The following is a 15,750-nucleotide window of genomic DNA, read 5'->3' as shown; positions in this document are numbered from 1 at the left end:
TATAACTAATCTTCTACCTTAAGCAGTGTTTAGCATGGCTGTGCTCAATTGTGTCCAGTTCCTTGTGTCCAACTCCCCTTTCCTTCTCCAGGGATCTTCCCGCCTCGGGTTGAACCCACGTCTCTTGCGTCTCCTGCCTTGGCAGGCGGGTTCTTTACCATTGAAACAATATTTAATTGTATTTGAATGAAATTACACTCTGTCTGTTCTGTGTGTCTTGCTATGGTTGACTATATTCATTAGTTAGTTTACCTTCTGACCATAATCTTTTTGACGTAAGGTTTCTTTTCATGGTAAGTTTATATAGGAAGACATTTTAAAAGGAACCTATACTGTGGGCCTTCCCAGGTGGCACAGTGATAAAAAAATCCACCTACCAGTGCAGGAGACAAAAGAATCTTGGGTTTAATCCCTGGATTGGGAAGATCCTCTGGAGTAGGAAATGGCAGCCCCTTCCGGATTCTTGCCTGGAAAAGTCCATGGACAGAGGAGCCTGGCGGGCTACCCTCCATGGGGTCACAAAGAGACCCAGCTGAGCGACTGAGCATGTGCATAGTATGGAGGGAAAAATACTAAAGGGGGAAATTAATTTGCCTTATTTATAAGTTATGAATATTATTCTATTTTGCAGCATTAAGATTTCCTACTATGTGCATGTCATTAATGTCTAATTTATAGAAAAGGCAGTGTTCTTTAATAAATATAAATTAAGTGGAAAGCATCACTGTAAAGGTACATAGTAGTTTAATAAGTAAGAAAAAGTGAATGACTTCAGCTCTGAACTCCCTAAAAGAATGATTGTTTTTTTGTTGTTGTTACTTTTGCTGTTATTTTTAGAAATAAAAAACCAAACCGACTTACTGAGTCTTAGTGGAAAAACACTGTGTGTGACCGCAGGATCAGCGCTGTCTGTGAGTGACAGTCCTAGTACTCTTCTCTGTCAGTATATCAACCTACAGCTCTTGAATGCAGATCCACAAGGTGCGTACCTCCTCCAGTTGTGAACACTCACCAGGCAGGTAATGGAATGCTAGGTGTTAAGCTTCCTTTAATGTTCAATCTTTCTGATTTACATGGATTTTTCGTCAGTTTCAACTTAGTAATTTAAAATGTAGACTCCCACATTTCTTTGGGGGACATTCATGGCTTGTTTCTTTGGTGTGTTTATATAGAACACCCATCCATCTAACATGGTTAGGAAATAAGATAAATTGATTAGGTAAAAATTACAGCTAAATTGTTTAAATGCCAAACCATTGTAATTTTTAATTTTTCCCCCTTTTCTCTTGAAATATATTCTGAGAACTGTTGTAAGTATCCACATAATCAGCAGACGAGATCGGTACTTGTTTTTCCTTGATATTCTAAGATCCTCATTGTGCACATTTATTACTGTCTTCGCGTGCTTAGTTTGACTGTTTACTGAATATCTCTTCCCTAAACTCCTGGGCTCTTATACTAATTGTTTTTTCTTCCATTTCTCCTTTCCCCCAGTGGAATATTTAAGATTGTTTCTATTTCTACAATTAATCCCACTGTTGTACCCACTTCCGGCTTTCAAGCCTGTTGCTGTGCCCACTAGAGCTATCTGGTCACCACCTCCAGTAGGGATCCACCAGCGAGAGGGTGAACTCTCAGGATTTAAGTCTTTTTTTATTTTTCTGTAGAGTGTTTAATGGGAACAGTAGGCACTCTTCTGCTTGAAAATCCACTTGGACAGAATGGGCTCACCCACCAAGGTCTTCTGTATGAAGCAGCCAAGATGTTTGGCCTCCGGAGCAGGAAGCTAAAGCTGTTTCTGAATGAGACTCAAACAGAAGGTGAGGAGATTTTAGAACATGCTACTCTTTTTCATTTTTGTTTTTATTTTCTTGAAAATAGATTTTGATGCCATCAATCATTTGTAGATTATATGTGTAAGAGATAATGCTATTGTTTTCTTTTACTTTTTTGCTATCTCCAGAAATCTGCCATATTGTGAATGTTAATAATAATTAAAAGGATGATTACTTTTTGCTTTGGAAATAATCTAAAAATATATAATGGTATATTATTAAAAATATACGCTTCTAGATAAGTTAGCTTGTTTGCTAATCCCAAAATTGTCCTCTTCCCCGAGATTCGAAATGATCACTGTATCTTAAAATAACAGCTTGAAGGAAACATAACTGACTTTATGTGCTTCCTCCTTTACAGCTTATAAAGCATGCCTTTTCTCAGTGAGCTGCATAAAAATATGAAGAGTTAGGCCATTAGTTGACATTCTCCATTCCATAATTGAGAAGACAGAGAGTCAGGACAAGACACAGGCTAGTGTCTCTAAAGATAGGTTTTCTCTTACTCCCACTTAGATCATCTGCTTCTGTGATTTCAGCTTCTGTGGCTGTTCCGGCAATTTCTCTGTTGACTTTTTAGCCCTCCCGTTGTGTTCTGTTCTATAATCCTGTTTCACATGGGTGTTCATTTTAATGCTAATGCTACTGGAATCATTTCCTCAAGTAGCTTCCCTTAATGGGATCTGTTTTTTTTCTGATTAATAGCCATCCTTCTTGTCATCCCCAAAACCCTTTGTCATTTCATCCTTTTATTTTTACAGCCTTATAGCGTGGGATCTTTTGGAGTTTCTAAATCAAGATTTGCGTCTCCCAGCACTTGTGGAAAGTTACTAGACATTGTCTTTCCCAAAATAGTCATATCTTTGATTTTTTTGAAGTTTGAATATGCTGTTCTTGAGTATAAATTTTTTGGTATAATGCATTCTTCATTTCTGTTACAGTGTTTTGATTTCTAACATTTCCTTTTAATTCTTCCTTAGAATTTCCATCTTTATGCTTACATACCCATCTGTTCTTCAACATTGTCCACCCTTTCTATTAGCATCCTTAACATTAATCCTAGTTATTTTCAATTCCCAATCTGATACTTTGAAGATCTCTGCCACATCTGAGTCTAGTGGTGATGGCTTGCTTCATCTCTTCCTACTGTGTTCCCTTTTAGAATAACTTGTGATATTTGGTTGATAGCAGTACATGATGTTTTGGGGAGAGGGAACTGAGGTAAGGTAGGCCTTCATTGTAAAGTTTTATGTTTATCTTCTAGGAATTAGGCTATAATTGTTTATTGTTGCTATAGGCTCCAGAGGCTCCAATTTCCTTCTGTTGTTTTATGGTTTCCCTTGAGATTCCTTTTTAAATATGGTCAGAGCTTTGCACATCCCTTCAGCTGTAATACGCTATTATACAGGAGCCCTTATGATGTTGTAGTAGAGTATGTGGGGAGGAGAAGTGTTCTATAATTTTAAAGTTAGTTTTCAGTCTTTAGTGAGCCTATGCCTCTGAGCTGTGACCTTCACAGGTGTTTACTCAGCTTTTTAATTTTTCCTCTTTAGGTGAGAAAGGAAGGCTGAAGGGGCCTAGAGATGGGTATTTCTCTTTCTCTAGGTCAGTTAGGCTCTGGTTAAAAAGAAAAGTAATAGTTACTGATAAGGAAGAAGCTCTCACATTTTACTGGGAAATTTTTTCTCGGAGCCTTGTACCTTTTTTATCTTCATTTCCTCCATTATTGTCACCTTTTGTGTTTAGTTTATTTTTTGTATTGTACTATTTTCTCACTTCCTTTTGTGTTTTTTTTTTTTTTTTTTTCTGTTAAGATGCTAGTGTTTACCATGGGGGTTACAACTAACATCTTAAATTTGTAACAGTCTAGTTTGAATTGATGCCAGTTTGACTTTTATAACATACAAAAACTCTGCTTCTATATAGCTCTGTCCCCATTTGTATTCTTATCAGGATTTATATCTTTAATTATGTGCCCCCAAACATAAATTCTTAATTGTGTTTTATGTATTTACTTTTAAATCATGTAGGAAACAAAAAGTGGGGTTGAAAATTAAAAGCAGCAGCAATATGACTTTGATTCGCTGTCTGGCACCCTTTCTTTTCAACCTGAACAATCCATGTAGCGTTTCTTTGTGGTCAGAGCTGGTAGTAATGATCTCCTCCCTCAATTTTTGTTTACTTGGAAATGTCTTAATTGTTCCTTAATTTTTGAAGAAAAAATTAAGAAGAAGAAAAACTCTGTTTTGTTAAATGGAGAATTCTTTGTTGATAGTTTTTTCTTTTAGCACTTTAAATATATTACTCCTTTGCCTTGTTGTTCCCATGGTTTCTGATTAGAAATTAATCTTTTAATCTTATTGAAGATCCCCGGGACTTCCCTGGTGGCTCAGACGGTAAAAGCGTCTGCCTACAATGTGGGAGACCCGGGTTCAATCCCTGGGTCGGGAAGATCCCCTGGAGAAGGAAATGGCAGCCCACTCCAGTACTCTTGCCTGGAAAATCCCATGGACGGAGGAGCCTGGTGGGTTGTAGTCCATGGGGTCACAAAGAGTCAGACACAACTGAGTGACTTCACTGGTATTTTGCCTCTCTTTTGCTGCTTTCATGATTTGGTTTTTATTTTTTCAAATATTCTCTATATTCTTTTCTTCCTGAAACTCCCATAATGTGTATGTTGGTCACTTGGCCTGTATCTCACAGGCTTCTTAGGTTCTGTCCACTTTTCTTCATTCTCTTTTCTTCTCCTTCAGACTGGATGATTTCACATGTCCTAGCTTAAAGTTCACTGATTCTTCTGTCTGCTAAACTATGTTGTTAAACTTCTCTAGTGACTTTTTTTAAAAGAATTTTTTGATGTGAACCATTTAAAAATCTTTATTGGAATTGTTACAGTATGTCTTATGTTTTTTGGGGTTTTTTGGCCATGAGGCATGTGGGATCTTATCTCCCTGACCAGGGATTGAACCCTCACCCACTGCACCAGAAGGGACCAGGGGCCTGCTAGGGAAGTCCCTTAAGTGACTTTTAATTTCAGTTATTGTACTTTTCATTTCCACTATTTCTGTTTAATTCCTTTTTATAATTTCTCTATTGATATTCTCATTTTGTTGATAGTTTTCGTGGCTTTTTAGTTCTTTGTCTGTGGTTCCCATTGGCCTTTCCATTAGTGTGTTGTTTTCCATTTAAGACAGTTGATTAAGACAGTCTGTCTATTAAGTTAAGGTATCTGCATTTTCTCAGGGACAGATTCTGTTAATTATGTTTTCCTGTGAATGGGCTGTACTTTCCTATATTTTGTATGCCTTGTAATTTTTTGGTTGTTGAGAACTGGATATTTGAATGTGGTGACTCTGGAAATCAGGTTCTCCTCCCCAGGGTTTGCTGTTTTTGATGGTTGAAGGCTATAGCCATCTATTTATGACTTTTCCAAACTATTTAAAAAATAGTTCCTTTATTAATATCTTGACAAGAGTTTTTTTGACCTCCAGGAACTAAAAGTTTAAAAACGAAGTACCCACTTCTCCTAGTCTTTGAAGATTGGCTCTTTTCTGGGCCACTCCTTCAACTCTGCCAGGCCCTGCTGTAGGCTTCTCTTTTTTTTCCACACTGAGTCCTGAAAGTCAGCCACCTTTGGCCAAAAAAGCCTTTTATCTTTATCAGAATCGAATGCCTAGGGTCTTCTCAGGTCTCTCTATGTGTACAGACTGCTCTGGGCATGCGTGTGGCTTTCTAAATTATCCAGTATACAGGGACACTTTGTTTGTTTTTAATTTAGCTGTGTTGGGTTTTAGTTGCAGCACACAGACATTCTAGTTGTGGCACACAAGCTCAGTAGTTGCCCTGCATGGGCTCTTTCATTGTGGCCTGTGGGCTCCGATGCTCATAGGCTCAGTAGTTGTAGCTTTCTTTTTTTCTCTCTCTCTTTCTCTTTGTCTCTCTCCTTCTTTCTCTCCCCATTTTCTTTGAGCTTTTATGTATTCAGTGTGTTTTGACTTATAACATCTGTGTTATACTTTTGGATGCTCAAATTTTTTATCTTTAGTCGTATTGTCTCTTGTATCTTTTGACCTGAGCCTTCAGTCTTTGATAACTTTTTGCTTTCTAACATTGTAAGTGTCCTTGGTTTATCATGTACTCTTTCTCCCCTAAGCTTGGAACTGACTGTCCTTCCTATTGTAAGGTGTTAGTATTTAGAAACCACAACTCTGAGCTACTTGCTTAGAATTGAGTCTAGGCCTTTTCTGTAGACATAGAAAATACTGTTTGACAATATTGTCCAATCAGACATATATAGCCCTTCATTTATGGATATTGAGTGTATGTAATGCAGTGCTAGCCCAATATTTTCAATAAAGGAATTCATGCATTAAAAAAAAAAGAAAATACTATTTGATGAGGGTCTAGGTACATCTTGGTCAGTACTCAGATTAGTTAAGATTAGTTAAGTTAAGGGCACAGTCCTCTAGAAATCTGCCTAAAACTTCTAACCCCAAGTATTAGGAGTTAGGCAGACACAAGATTTCAGACGAGGCTCTGGTCGCTCTGGCACCAACTGCACATTCCAGAGAGTTTCTAAGAATCACCCTCAGGTTTGATAATTACAAACAGGATTCACAGAACTTATGGAAGCTGCTGTACTCATGACTACATTTATTATAGGGAAAGGAAAAAAAAACTAGAATCAGGCAAAGAGAAGAGATGCACAGGGCCAAATCTGGAAGGGACTCCAAGTATGTAACTTCAGATCGTCTCTCCCAAAGGAGACATGGACAGTGTTACCTCCTCCTAGCCCCAGAGCATGACAGTAGTATGTACAGTGTATTACCAACCAGAGAAGCTCACCTGAGCCTTGGTGTCCAGAGTTTATATTAAGACTTCATTACATAGGTATAATTGCTCATATGATTGTTCTTTCTGGTGTGGCCAGCTCCACCCTGAGTCATCTCATTGTCATCTCATTAGCATAAACTACTAGGTGTGTTCACAATATATAACAAAAGATACTCTGGTCATTCAGGAAAAAGTACCCCCCCAGTAGTGGAGACAAAGTTTAGGCTTCCCTTAAGGTAAGGACGAATATCTTGCTAGCCAGGCAGTTAACTTTTTTTTTTAATGTTCATCCAGAATAGATAGAAAAATTATTTCCTTAAAACTTCTTCTTTCCATTCTAGAAATTACAGAAGAAATCCCTATGAAGACTTTGAATACGAAGACTGTGTATGTTTCTGTGTTACCAACTACAGCAGACTTCTAAATTTCAGTTATCTGTGGTTCAGTCAACGTTTCCCTGGCATATACCTGTTCTTCCCCCCTCCACTGAAACAGACACATGGACACAGACATATTGAAGATGTTTCATTCAGATGCATGTATAATATATTGCTTTTTACCTAAAATCAAAATGGAATTGATCAGGTGACTTGAGACTTCACAGTAGTATTCATACTTAACCTTAAACACCTATGCAGTTATGTTGAGGGAAAGTTGGTGTTACCTCAGCTCTAAAAAGTAGGCTGCTGTACTTGAAATTTTAAGTATAGAATATAGAAGTAGTTTAAATGGTATAGTGTGTGTGTCCACACACACACACACTCATATATTTATATATAGTTCTGTGGCCTTTTAAAACTTGTTTGAAATCTCTTAAAGGAATGGACAGTGTTATATATTTTTTGCTACCTGGATTTTCCTGGGTAATTTAATGGAATATTTTAAGTTTCAGTAAATCAGAACAATAAACTTTCTCTCAGATAATAAATATGTTAGAAGTAATTCATTCTTCCATCTTTAAAGAACTCAAAACTTAATAGTCACTTCCATATTAAGACACTAGACTAAATATCTTTTTTTTCTTTTCATTGAAAGAAATTTATTTCTAAAACTCTTCAGATTACTTTTGAAACACATTTGACACCAAATCATTTCCAGAGCTATGACCATGTTAACGTCAGCAAGCTAAAGAGGGTGATTTGAAGCAATTGTCCTAATAGTTAAATTATGGTAGTAAACTAAATATCTAATTTTACTTCTTCCCAAAAATGGCTGTGTCAGAGAAGTAGATGCCAAGACAAAATTAGATGTGCAAGAATCTATTAGGGGAAGGGTATCTTTCTCATATACAAAAGATAAAGGGAAGGGTTTAAGACAAAGGCAGAGCCTTCAGGAGGAGTCCAGAGTTAGGCAGAAATGACCTGACTTTGGACCATGTCTTACTGAGTCAGTGGCTGAAGGGGACTGTGGCCTCAGCACAAATGTATCCACTGATCTGAAAATCTAGTAGCTAGATGAGCCAGCTATACTCCCTACCTCAGATTCTCCTGAAAGGAACTCTGAATCATGTGGCTCTAGCCACTAGAATAAATGCATTCAAATCCAAACCCACAGAGGTGGAGGAAACCACACAAGGTAACAAGTGTTGGCAAGGGTCAGAGAAACTAGCATCCTTGTGCACTGTTGGTGGGAATGTAGAATGTTGCAGTCACTATGGAAAAGAGTATAGAGGTTCCTCGAAAATTAAAAGTAGAACAGGTATTGATGTCTATGATCCAGCAATCCACTTCTGGGTATATATCCAAAAGAATTAAAAGCAGGGTCTTGAAGAAATATTTGCATACCCAGGTTCATTGCAACATATTCACAGTAGCCAAGAGGTGGAGCAACTCAAATGTCCACTAAGGGATGAATGAAGCAAGAAAATGTAATGTATACATACAATTGAACATTATGCAGTCCTGAAAAAGAAGGATGAACCTTGAGGACATTAAGCAAAGTGAAATAAGCCAGTCAGAAAAAGATAAATGCTGTGTGATTCCACTTGTATGAGATTAGATCTAGAGTAGTCAAATTCATTGAAATGCAACACAGTGATGGTTACCAGGTGCTACAGAGAGGGAGAAATGGGAATAGTTTTGCAAGTTTTGAAAAGTTCTAGAGGTCTTTTGCACAATGTGAATATAATTAACATACTAAGCTTGATCCTTAAAAATAGCTAAGTTGTTTTTTGCATGTCAGAGGGTCAGAAGCCAATCTGAAAGAGCCTCCAGTGGCCAAAGCTGGAACAGTTTGAACAAAACTGTAATTTAGGATTGAATTAAAATCCAAAGTATAAAATAAACATCAGTGAGTACATGCCGATATAAATGATTGAGTGAATAAATGAGAGAGGTGAGACAGATCTTGGTAAAATTCCACATAATTGATATAGATGTTCCCCCTCAAGGTGGTACGCCTTAACTCCCCATACCCTGGGAGTGGGCTGTACTTCATGATTGACATCAAAAAAGTATAAAGTATGGAAAGGGGACAAAAAGCAACTTCGCAGTTAGAAAACGGGCACACACTGCCTCGGACAGGTCAGCATCATCAGTTTGATGGCATATACTCTTAATAGGACTTGATGAGACTGTTACTTTACTTCTGTTGTCTTCCCAAGCACTTAGAACCCCAGACTAACCATGAGAAAAACATAAACTGAGAGACATTCTGACAGTACCTGGCTCTTCAAAACTGTCAAGGTCATCAAAAACAAGGAATATCTGAGATATTCACAGATCAAAGGGGACAAAGCAGACAAAGGCTAAATATGACGTGACGTCCTGGATGTGATCCAGGAACCAGAAAAAATCTGAAGGGGGAAACTCAATGCAATCCAAATAAAGTATGGAGTTTAGACAACAGTATTGTATCATTGTTGGTTCAATAACTGTGAAAATGTACCATGATAAATGTAAGATGTAAGTTAACAATAGGGTAAACTGGATGTAGCGTGTATGGAAACTCTGTTAAGAAGTGGAAGAAAATGAAATTTAAAATTATTTGTAATAGCATCAAACACTGTGAAATACTTCAAGGACAAATTTGACCAAAGATGTGTAGTACCTGTATCCTGAAAATTATATTGCTTAGAGATAATAAAGCCTTAACAAAATACCACAGACCAGTGACTTAAACAGCAGAAGTTTATTTTCTCACCGTTTTGGAGTTTAGAAGTCCAATATCACCAAGTCTGCAGGTTTAGTCTGTCCTGAGGGCTCTTACGTTTTCACTGCGTCCTCACATGGCCTCTTTGTGTGTGTGAACTCCCGGTGTCTCTTGTTAGGACACTAGTCCTATGGGATTTAGGGACCCACCCCCGTGACCGCGGCTTCCTAGTTGTTGCTAGTGGTAAAGAACCAGACTGCCAGTTCAGGAAAAGCCAGACTGCCAATTCAGGAGACAAAAGTAAGAGATGAAGTTCTACCCCTGAGTCAGAGAGATCCGCTGGAGTAGGAAATGGCAACCTACCCCGTATTCTTGCCTGGAGAATTCCGTACACAGAGGAGCCTGGCGGGCTACAATCCATAGGGTTGCAAAGAGTCGGACACAACTGAAGCTACTTGGCACCTGTGACCTTAATTAACTTTATAATATAAATGCAATCACATGGGCATTAGAACGTCAACATTTGAATTTCAAGAAAACAACTCATTTTATAATTTTCATAGATCTGAAGATAATATTAAGCTGACAATTATCCCAAGTTAATCTAAAGATTCAATGTAATACTGATCAAAATCCCAGCAGGATTTTTTTATAACCTTAACTAGCTGGTTTTAAATTTTATATGGAAATACAGAGGATTTAAGATGTAAGTTTTCAAAGAGAAGTATAAACTTGGAGGATTTAAATAATTATAGGATTTATGAAACTATATAATTAAGACTGGAATTGGCAGAAAGATAAGAAATAGAGCATTAGGGCAGAAGAGAGAATCCAGAAGTAGATCTATATATTTTCAGTTAATTTTTTTTAAATGATGGCAAGGACATCAATGGGAAAGGGATAATGTTTTCTCCAAAATGGTGCTGTAACAAGTGGATTGTAATAGACACACATACACAGAACCTTGTTCTATACCTCTCCATTTACAAAAGGACTCATTCAAAAACATATAAATACAACAAATATAAGACAGGCAAAATATATTTTACCACAATGTATAACAGAAGTAAAAGCTAAAATTATAAACCTAGAAGAAAACCTTAGTGACTTTGTATGGTAAGTAAAATGACCCCCCAAAGAGTCCTCAGCTTAATCTCTGGAACCTGTAAGTATATTAAATACCCAGGGTCACATCTTTGCAGGTGTGATTAAGGTTGTAGACTTTAAAGAGATTATCCTGGTTTATCTGAGTGGGCCCAGTCTAATCACAGCTTTTAAAAACATAGAACTTTCTGGAGGCAAGAGAAATTGATAGAAGGGGAGGTAATAAATTCCAAACATGACAAGTGAAGAAAGAGAAAAACATATATTTAAGCATATTGGGGGCTTCCCTGGTGGGTCAGACGGTAAAGAATCTGGTATGCAGGAGACCCAGGTTTGATTGCTGGGTTGGGAAGATTGCCTGAAGAAAGGAATGGCTACCCACTCCAGTATTCTTGCCTGGGAATTCCATGGACAGAGGAGCCTGGGGAGCTACAGTCTATGCAGTCACAGAGAGTCAGACCCAACTGAGCAACAAACAAGGCATATATATGGAATCTATAAAAATGGTACTGATGAACCTATTTCCAGGGCAGGAATAGAGACACAGACGTAAAGAACTGACTTGAGGACATAGCAGGGGAAGATGGGACAAATTGAGAGAGTAGCATTGAAATATATACATTACCATGTTTAAAATAGCTAGCTAGTGGGAAGCTGCTGTATAACAGGGAGCTCGGCCTGATGCTGAGCTGGGATGGGGGTGGGTGGGAGGGAAGCTCAAAAAGGAGGGAATATATGTATGCTTATGGCTGATTCATGTTGTACAGCGCAATTATCCTCCAATTAAAAAAAAATCCAAATATGAGAATTTGTTCTGCTGTTGCTGGCTCAATGATGTCAGGTCCATGTGCAAGAACTGGGGAAGGGCCTCTAGAGCTAAGGTCAGCCCCAGATGATAGCAAGGAATCAGAGACCTCAGTCCTGCAGCAGAAAGGAACTAGAATCTGCCAGTAGCCTGACCAACTTTAGAAATAGATTCTTCCCAGAAGGCCCTGATAAGAGCCTAGACAGTCAACACCTTCACTTTGGCTTTGTGAGGCTCAAGGCAAAGAAGTCATCAAAGTCCACCAGACTTCTGACCTACCAACTTACATGAAATAATAAGTTTGTGTTGTTTTGACCTAAGTTTGTGATAATTTATTAGAGCAAGGCAAAAGTTTTCTTAAATAGGTTACAAAAAGCAAAAACTATAAAGGAAAATATGAGTAAGTAGGACTTAGAAAACTAAAGACTTCACTTCTCCAAAAGATATTTTATAGATAATAGAAAGCAAACCACAGACTAAGAATATTTGCAAAATATATCTGAAAAGGACTTGAACCTGGAATATATAAAGATCTCTTAAACAATGGTAAGACAAACTGCCCAGTTTTTTTAAAATTTGGCTAAAGATGAATAGGCATTTCACTGTAGAAGGGATACAAATGGCAAATAACCACATGAATATTGTTCAGCATCATTAGTCATCAGGTAATTGGAAATTAAAGCTATAATGGGAATCATTACAAACCCACTAGAATGACTAAAAGTTAAAAGTCTGACAATATCCTGTGTTGGCAAGGATGTTGAAGAAACTAGACCTCATACACTGTCATTGGGAATATAAAATGATACCATTAATTTGGAAAATATCAGTTTCTTAAAAGTGAAACAGACTTCCGGTCCGTACAAGAGTGCATAGACCTGTTTGTTTTTGTTTGTTTGTTTGTTTTTGCTCCTTTTAACTGTGAACTATGGAAATAACTAAGGAGGCAACCAAAGGAAAACTCTCAAAAATGTTAAGAGGGAGGTGAATTGATTTGGAACCTCATGACTGGAAAGACAGCCTAAGTGGTAGGATTTAATTTCCCCACCTAACAGAAGGTGGTGATCCAACCTAGCCATAGAAGAGAGTCAAGTAGTCCATTCCTCTCACAGATCAAACAGAAGTCCCTCAAACTACAATTAGTCCCCTACATACAAACCTTTGAGTTGTAAACTTTCAGAGATACAACACATATTTGCATGTCCAACCATGCTAGTTCATGGGTCTGGCATACATTGTCCCTTGCACGCATGCTCTATGAGTGGCTGTGCTTTTCTGTACTTTACAGTACTGTTGTGCAGCATGAGGAGCTTACTAATTCCTTGAGGAGGCAGTTACTTTTTGAGACACAGGAACATAGGATGGAACATGAAAATTGCAGCAGCCATTCAGAATGCAACCCATGCTACCTTGCCATTTATGATGAGGAAAAGAGAGCTATCACCCAGACATTACTGCATCATTTTTTCAGGAGAGTAGATAAAATTGAATCCTGCAAGGAACCAGAACCTGTGCCAGCAACACCAGCTGTGAGTGAAACTGCAGCTTGCCCTCCATCTCCTGTTGCTGACAATCCTTCAGCTTTACCATTTCCCACCTCCTCTCCTTCCAGTCAGTAACCCTTCGTGAGTTGACAGATCCTGTATGCCAGCCAAATTATTTGTGTGAAAAGTATTATAAACTTATTATGGTATAGTACTATATAGCCTACTGTGTTAGTTAGGTACCCAGTCTAACTTCATTGCACTTAAAAACAAATTGGACATATGAACAAGTTCTCTGAATGAAAATCATTTGTATGTAGGGGACTTACTGTGTATGAGACAAACCCATCAACAAGGGAGTTCTGGAACATTAAGCAGTAAACAACAAGCCCCACTTCCTCCCAGAGACCTGGTATTACAAGGGGTAACCAGTAGAGGGCATCCTACCATAAGCACCGAGACAAAACAGCCTCTTGCTTTGATTGGCTTGAATAACCCATCTCTTGCCAGAGACACCAGGGTGACTAGGGTACCTAGTGTGTGTGGGAGGGGAGAGACGGCCAGGGTTTGGGGCGAGAGGAATGTCTCACGGTAATAAGCACCTGGCCTGTAGCACAAAGATAAGGCAGCTCTAGAACAGAGAAGCTTCTTAGTTCCTTGAGGCCAAAAATCTCTCATCCCAGAGAGAGACCCAGCATCCCAAACCTAGGAAGACTCCTTTTATCCCCCCAGGCAGCACTAGCAGAGAGCCCCAGGGGCACCAGTTAAAGCAGACTGAAAGTGAAGTTGCTCAGCCGTGTCCAACTCTTTGCTACCCCATGGACTGTAGCCCACCAGGCTCCTCCATCTATGGAATTTTCTAGGCAAGGGTACTAGAGTGGGTTGCCATTTTCTTTTCCAAAAGCTGACCTAAATGATACCACAAACCTGCTAAAATTTAAACTGTCAGTGGAACCACTATCTACAAAAGGAGGTTAAGACCTGCACACTAAACAGAACAGGATACCTGCCTGCTAAAATAAAAGATTTAAATAGGAACAAACGCTGGACTGGAAGAAACACAAGCTGGAATCAAGATTGCCGGGAGAAATATCAATAACCTCAGATATGCAGATGACATCACCCTTATGGCAGAAAGTGAAGAGGAGCTAAAAAGCCTCTTGATGAAAGTGAAAGTGGAGAGTGAAAAAATTGGCTTAAAACTCAACATTCAGAAAATGAAGATCATGGCATCCAGTCCCATCACTTCATGGGAAATAGATGGGGAAACGGTGGAAACAGTGTCAGACTTTATTTTGCGGGGCTCCAAAATCACTGCAGGTGGTGACTGCAGCCATGAAATTAAAAGACGCTTACTCCTTGGAAGAAAAGTTATGACCAACCTAGATAGTATATTCAAAAGCAGAGACATTACTTTGCCGACTAAGGTCCGTCTAGTCAAGGCTATGGTTTTTCCTGTGGTCATGTATGGATGTGAGAGTTGGACTGTGAAGAAGGCTGAGCACCGAAGAACTGATGCTTTTGAACTGTGGTGTTGGAGAAGACTCTTGAGAGTCCCTTGGACTGCAAGGAGATCCAACCAGTCCATTCTGAAGGAGATCAGCCCTGGGATTTCTTTGGAAGGAATGATGCTAAAGCTGAAAATCCAGTACTTTGGCCACCTCCTGCAAAGAGTTGACTCATTGGAAAAGACTGATGCTGGGAGGGATTGGGGGCAGGAGAAGAAGGGGACGACAGAGGATGAGATGGCTGGATGGCATCACAGACTCGATGGACGTGAGTCTGAGTGAACTCCGGGAGTTGGTGATGGACAGGGAGGCCTGGTGTGCTGCGATTCATAGGGTCGCAAAGAGTTGGACATGACTGAGCGACTGAACTGAACTGAAGCCTCCTAACAACAGAAAATCTTTATTCTAAGAACTAAGAAAATCACAACTCACGACAAAAGAATCACTGACACCAAGACCAAGTTTAGGAATTTCTGACAAGAAAATCCTAAGGACTCCACCCAGACACTACTAGATCCAATCAGTGACTTCCGTAAAGTTACAGGATACAAAATTAACATACACAAATTGCTAGCATTTCTATAAGCTGATGAATTATATGAAAAAGAAATAAAGAAAATGACCATATTTATAATAGTATCAAAACCAATAAAGTATTTAAGAATAAATTTATGTATAAAATAGATGATTAGTGAAAACCTATATAGCACAAGGAACTCTATCTATACAATGCTCTGTGGTAACTTAGAAGGGAAGGAAATCCAAAAATGAGGAAGTATAGGTATATGTATGGCTGATTCGCTTTACTATACAATAGAAACTAACACAACATTGTCAAGCAACTATATTCCAATAAAAATGAAGAATGAAAAAAAAGAATAAATTTTACCAAGGAGTTGAAAGAAATAAACCCTAACCCTACTCAGCCTTCTCTGACACCATCCTCGTAAGTCAGGAAAGGGGATGATTGGGAATACTTTGTTATAACAAAATGATTTGAGGGTAGAAGTCTGGACTTCGCTGGTGTGGTGGGATGCAGCCACAGTAAACTGAAAGTGAAGTCACTCAGCTGAGTCCGACTCTTTGTGACC

At 38.6% G+C, this 15,750-nt stretch overlaps 1 protein-coding gene across 2 annotated transcripts in view; it reads left to right on the top strand.

Annotated features, from left to right (window-relative positions):
• The window catches only part of IARS1 (isoleucyl-tRNA synthetase 1), an 81,127-nt gene extending 72,531 nt beyond the window's left edge, over positions 1 to 8,596 (top strand). The window contains exons 32-34 of one of the 2 annotated variants that reach the window (XR_005721838.1): positions 838 to 981; positions 1,668 to 1,820; positions 7,010 to 7,598. Coding sequence is in view for 1 of the 2 variants with exons in the window: in XM_040245571.1 (XP_040101505.1) it covers positions 838 to 981; positions 1,668 to 1,820; positions 7,010 to 7,092 (380 nt within the window). In the remaining variant the exon portion in view is untranslated. Of the gene's footprint in view, positions 1 to 837; positions 982 to 1,667; positions 1,821 to 7,009 lie in introns of both variants that reach the window. The other variant, XM_040245571.1, reaches the window with a different exon arrangement.
• The last annotated feature ends 7,154 nt before the right edge of the window (positions 8,597 to 15,750 follow it).

The sequence above is a fragment of the Oryx dammah genome, unplaced genomic scaffold, assembly GCF_014754425.2.
Source record: "Oryx dammah isolate SB20612 unplaced genomic scaffold, SCBI_Odam_1.1 HiC_scaffold_1, whole genome shotgun sequence".
In the NCBI taxonomy this organism is placed as follows: Eukaryota; Metazoa; Chordata; class Mammalia; order Artiodactyla; family Bovidae; genus Oryx; species Oryx dammah.
The sequence above is the reverse complement of the archived record's forward strand: the minus strand, read 5'-3'. Positions and strand labels throughout refer to the sequence as shown.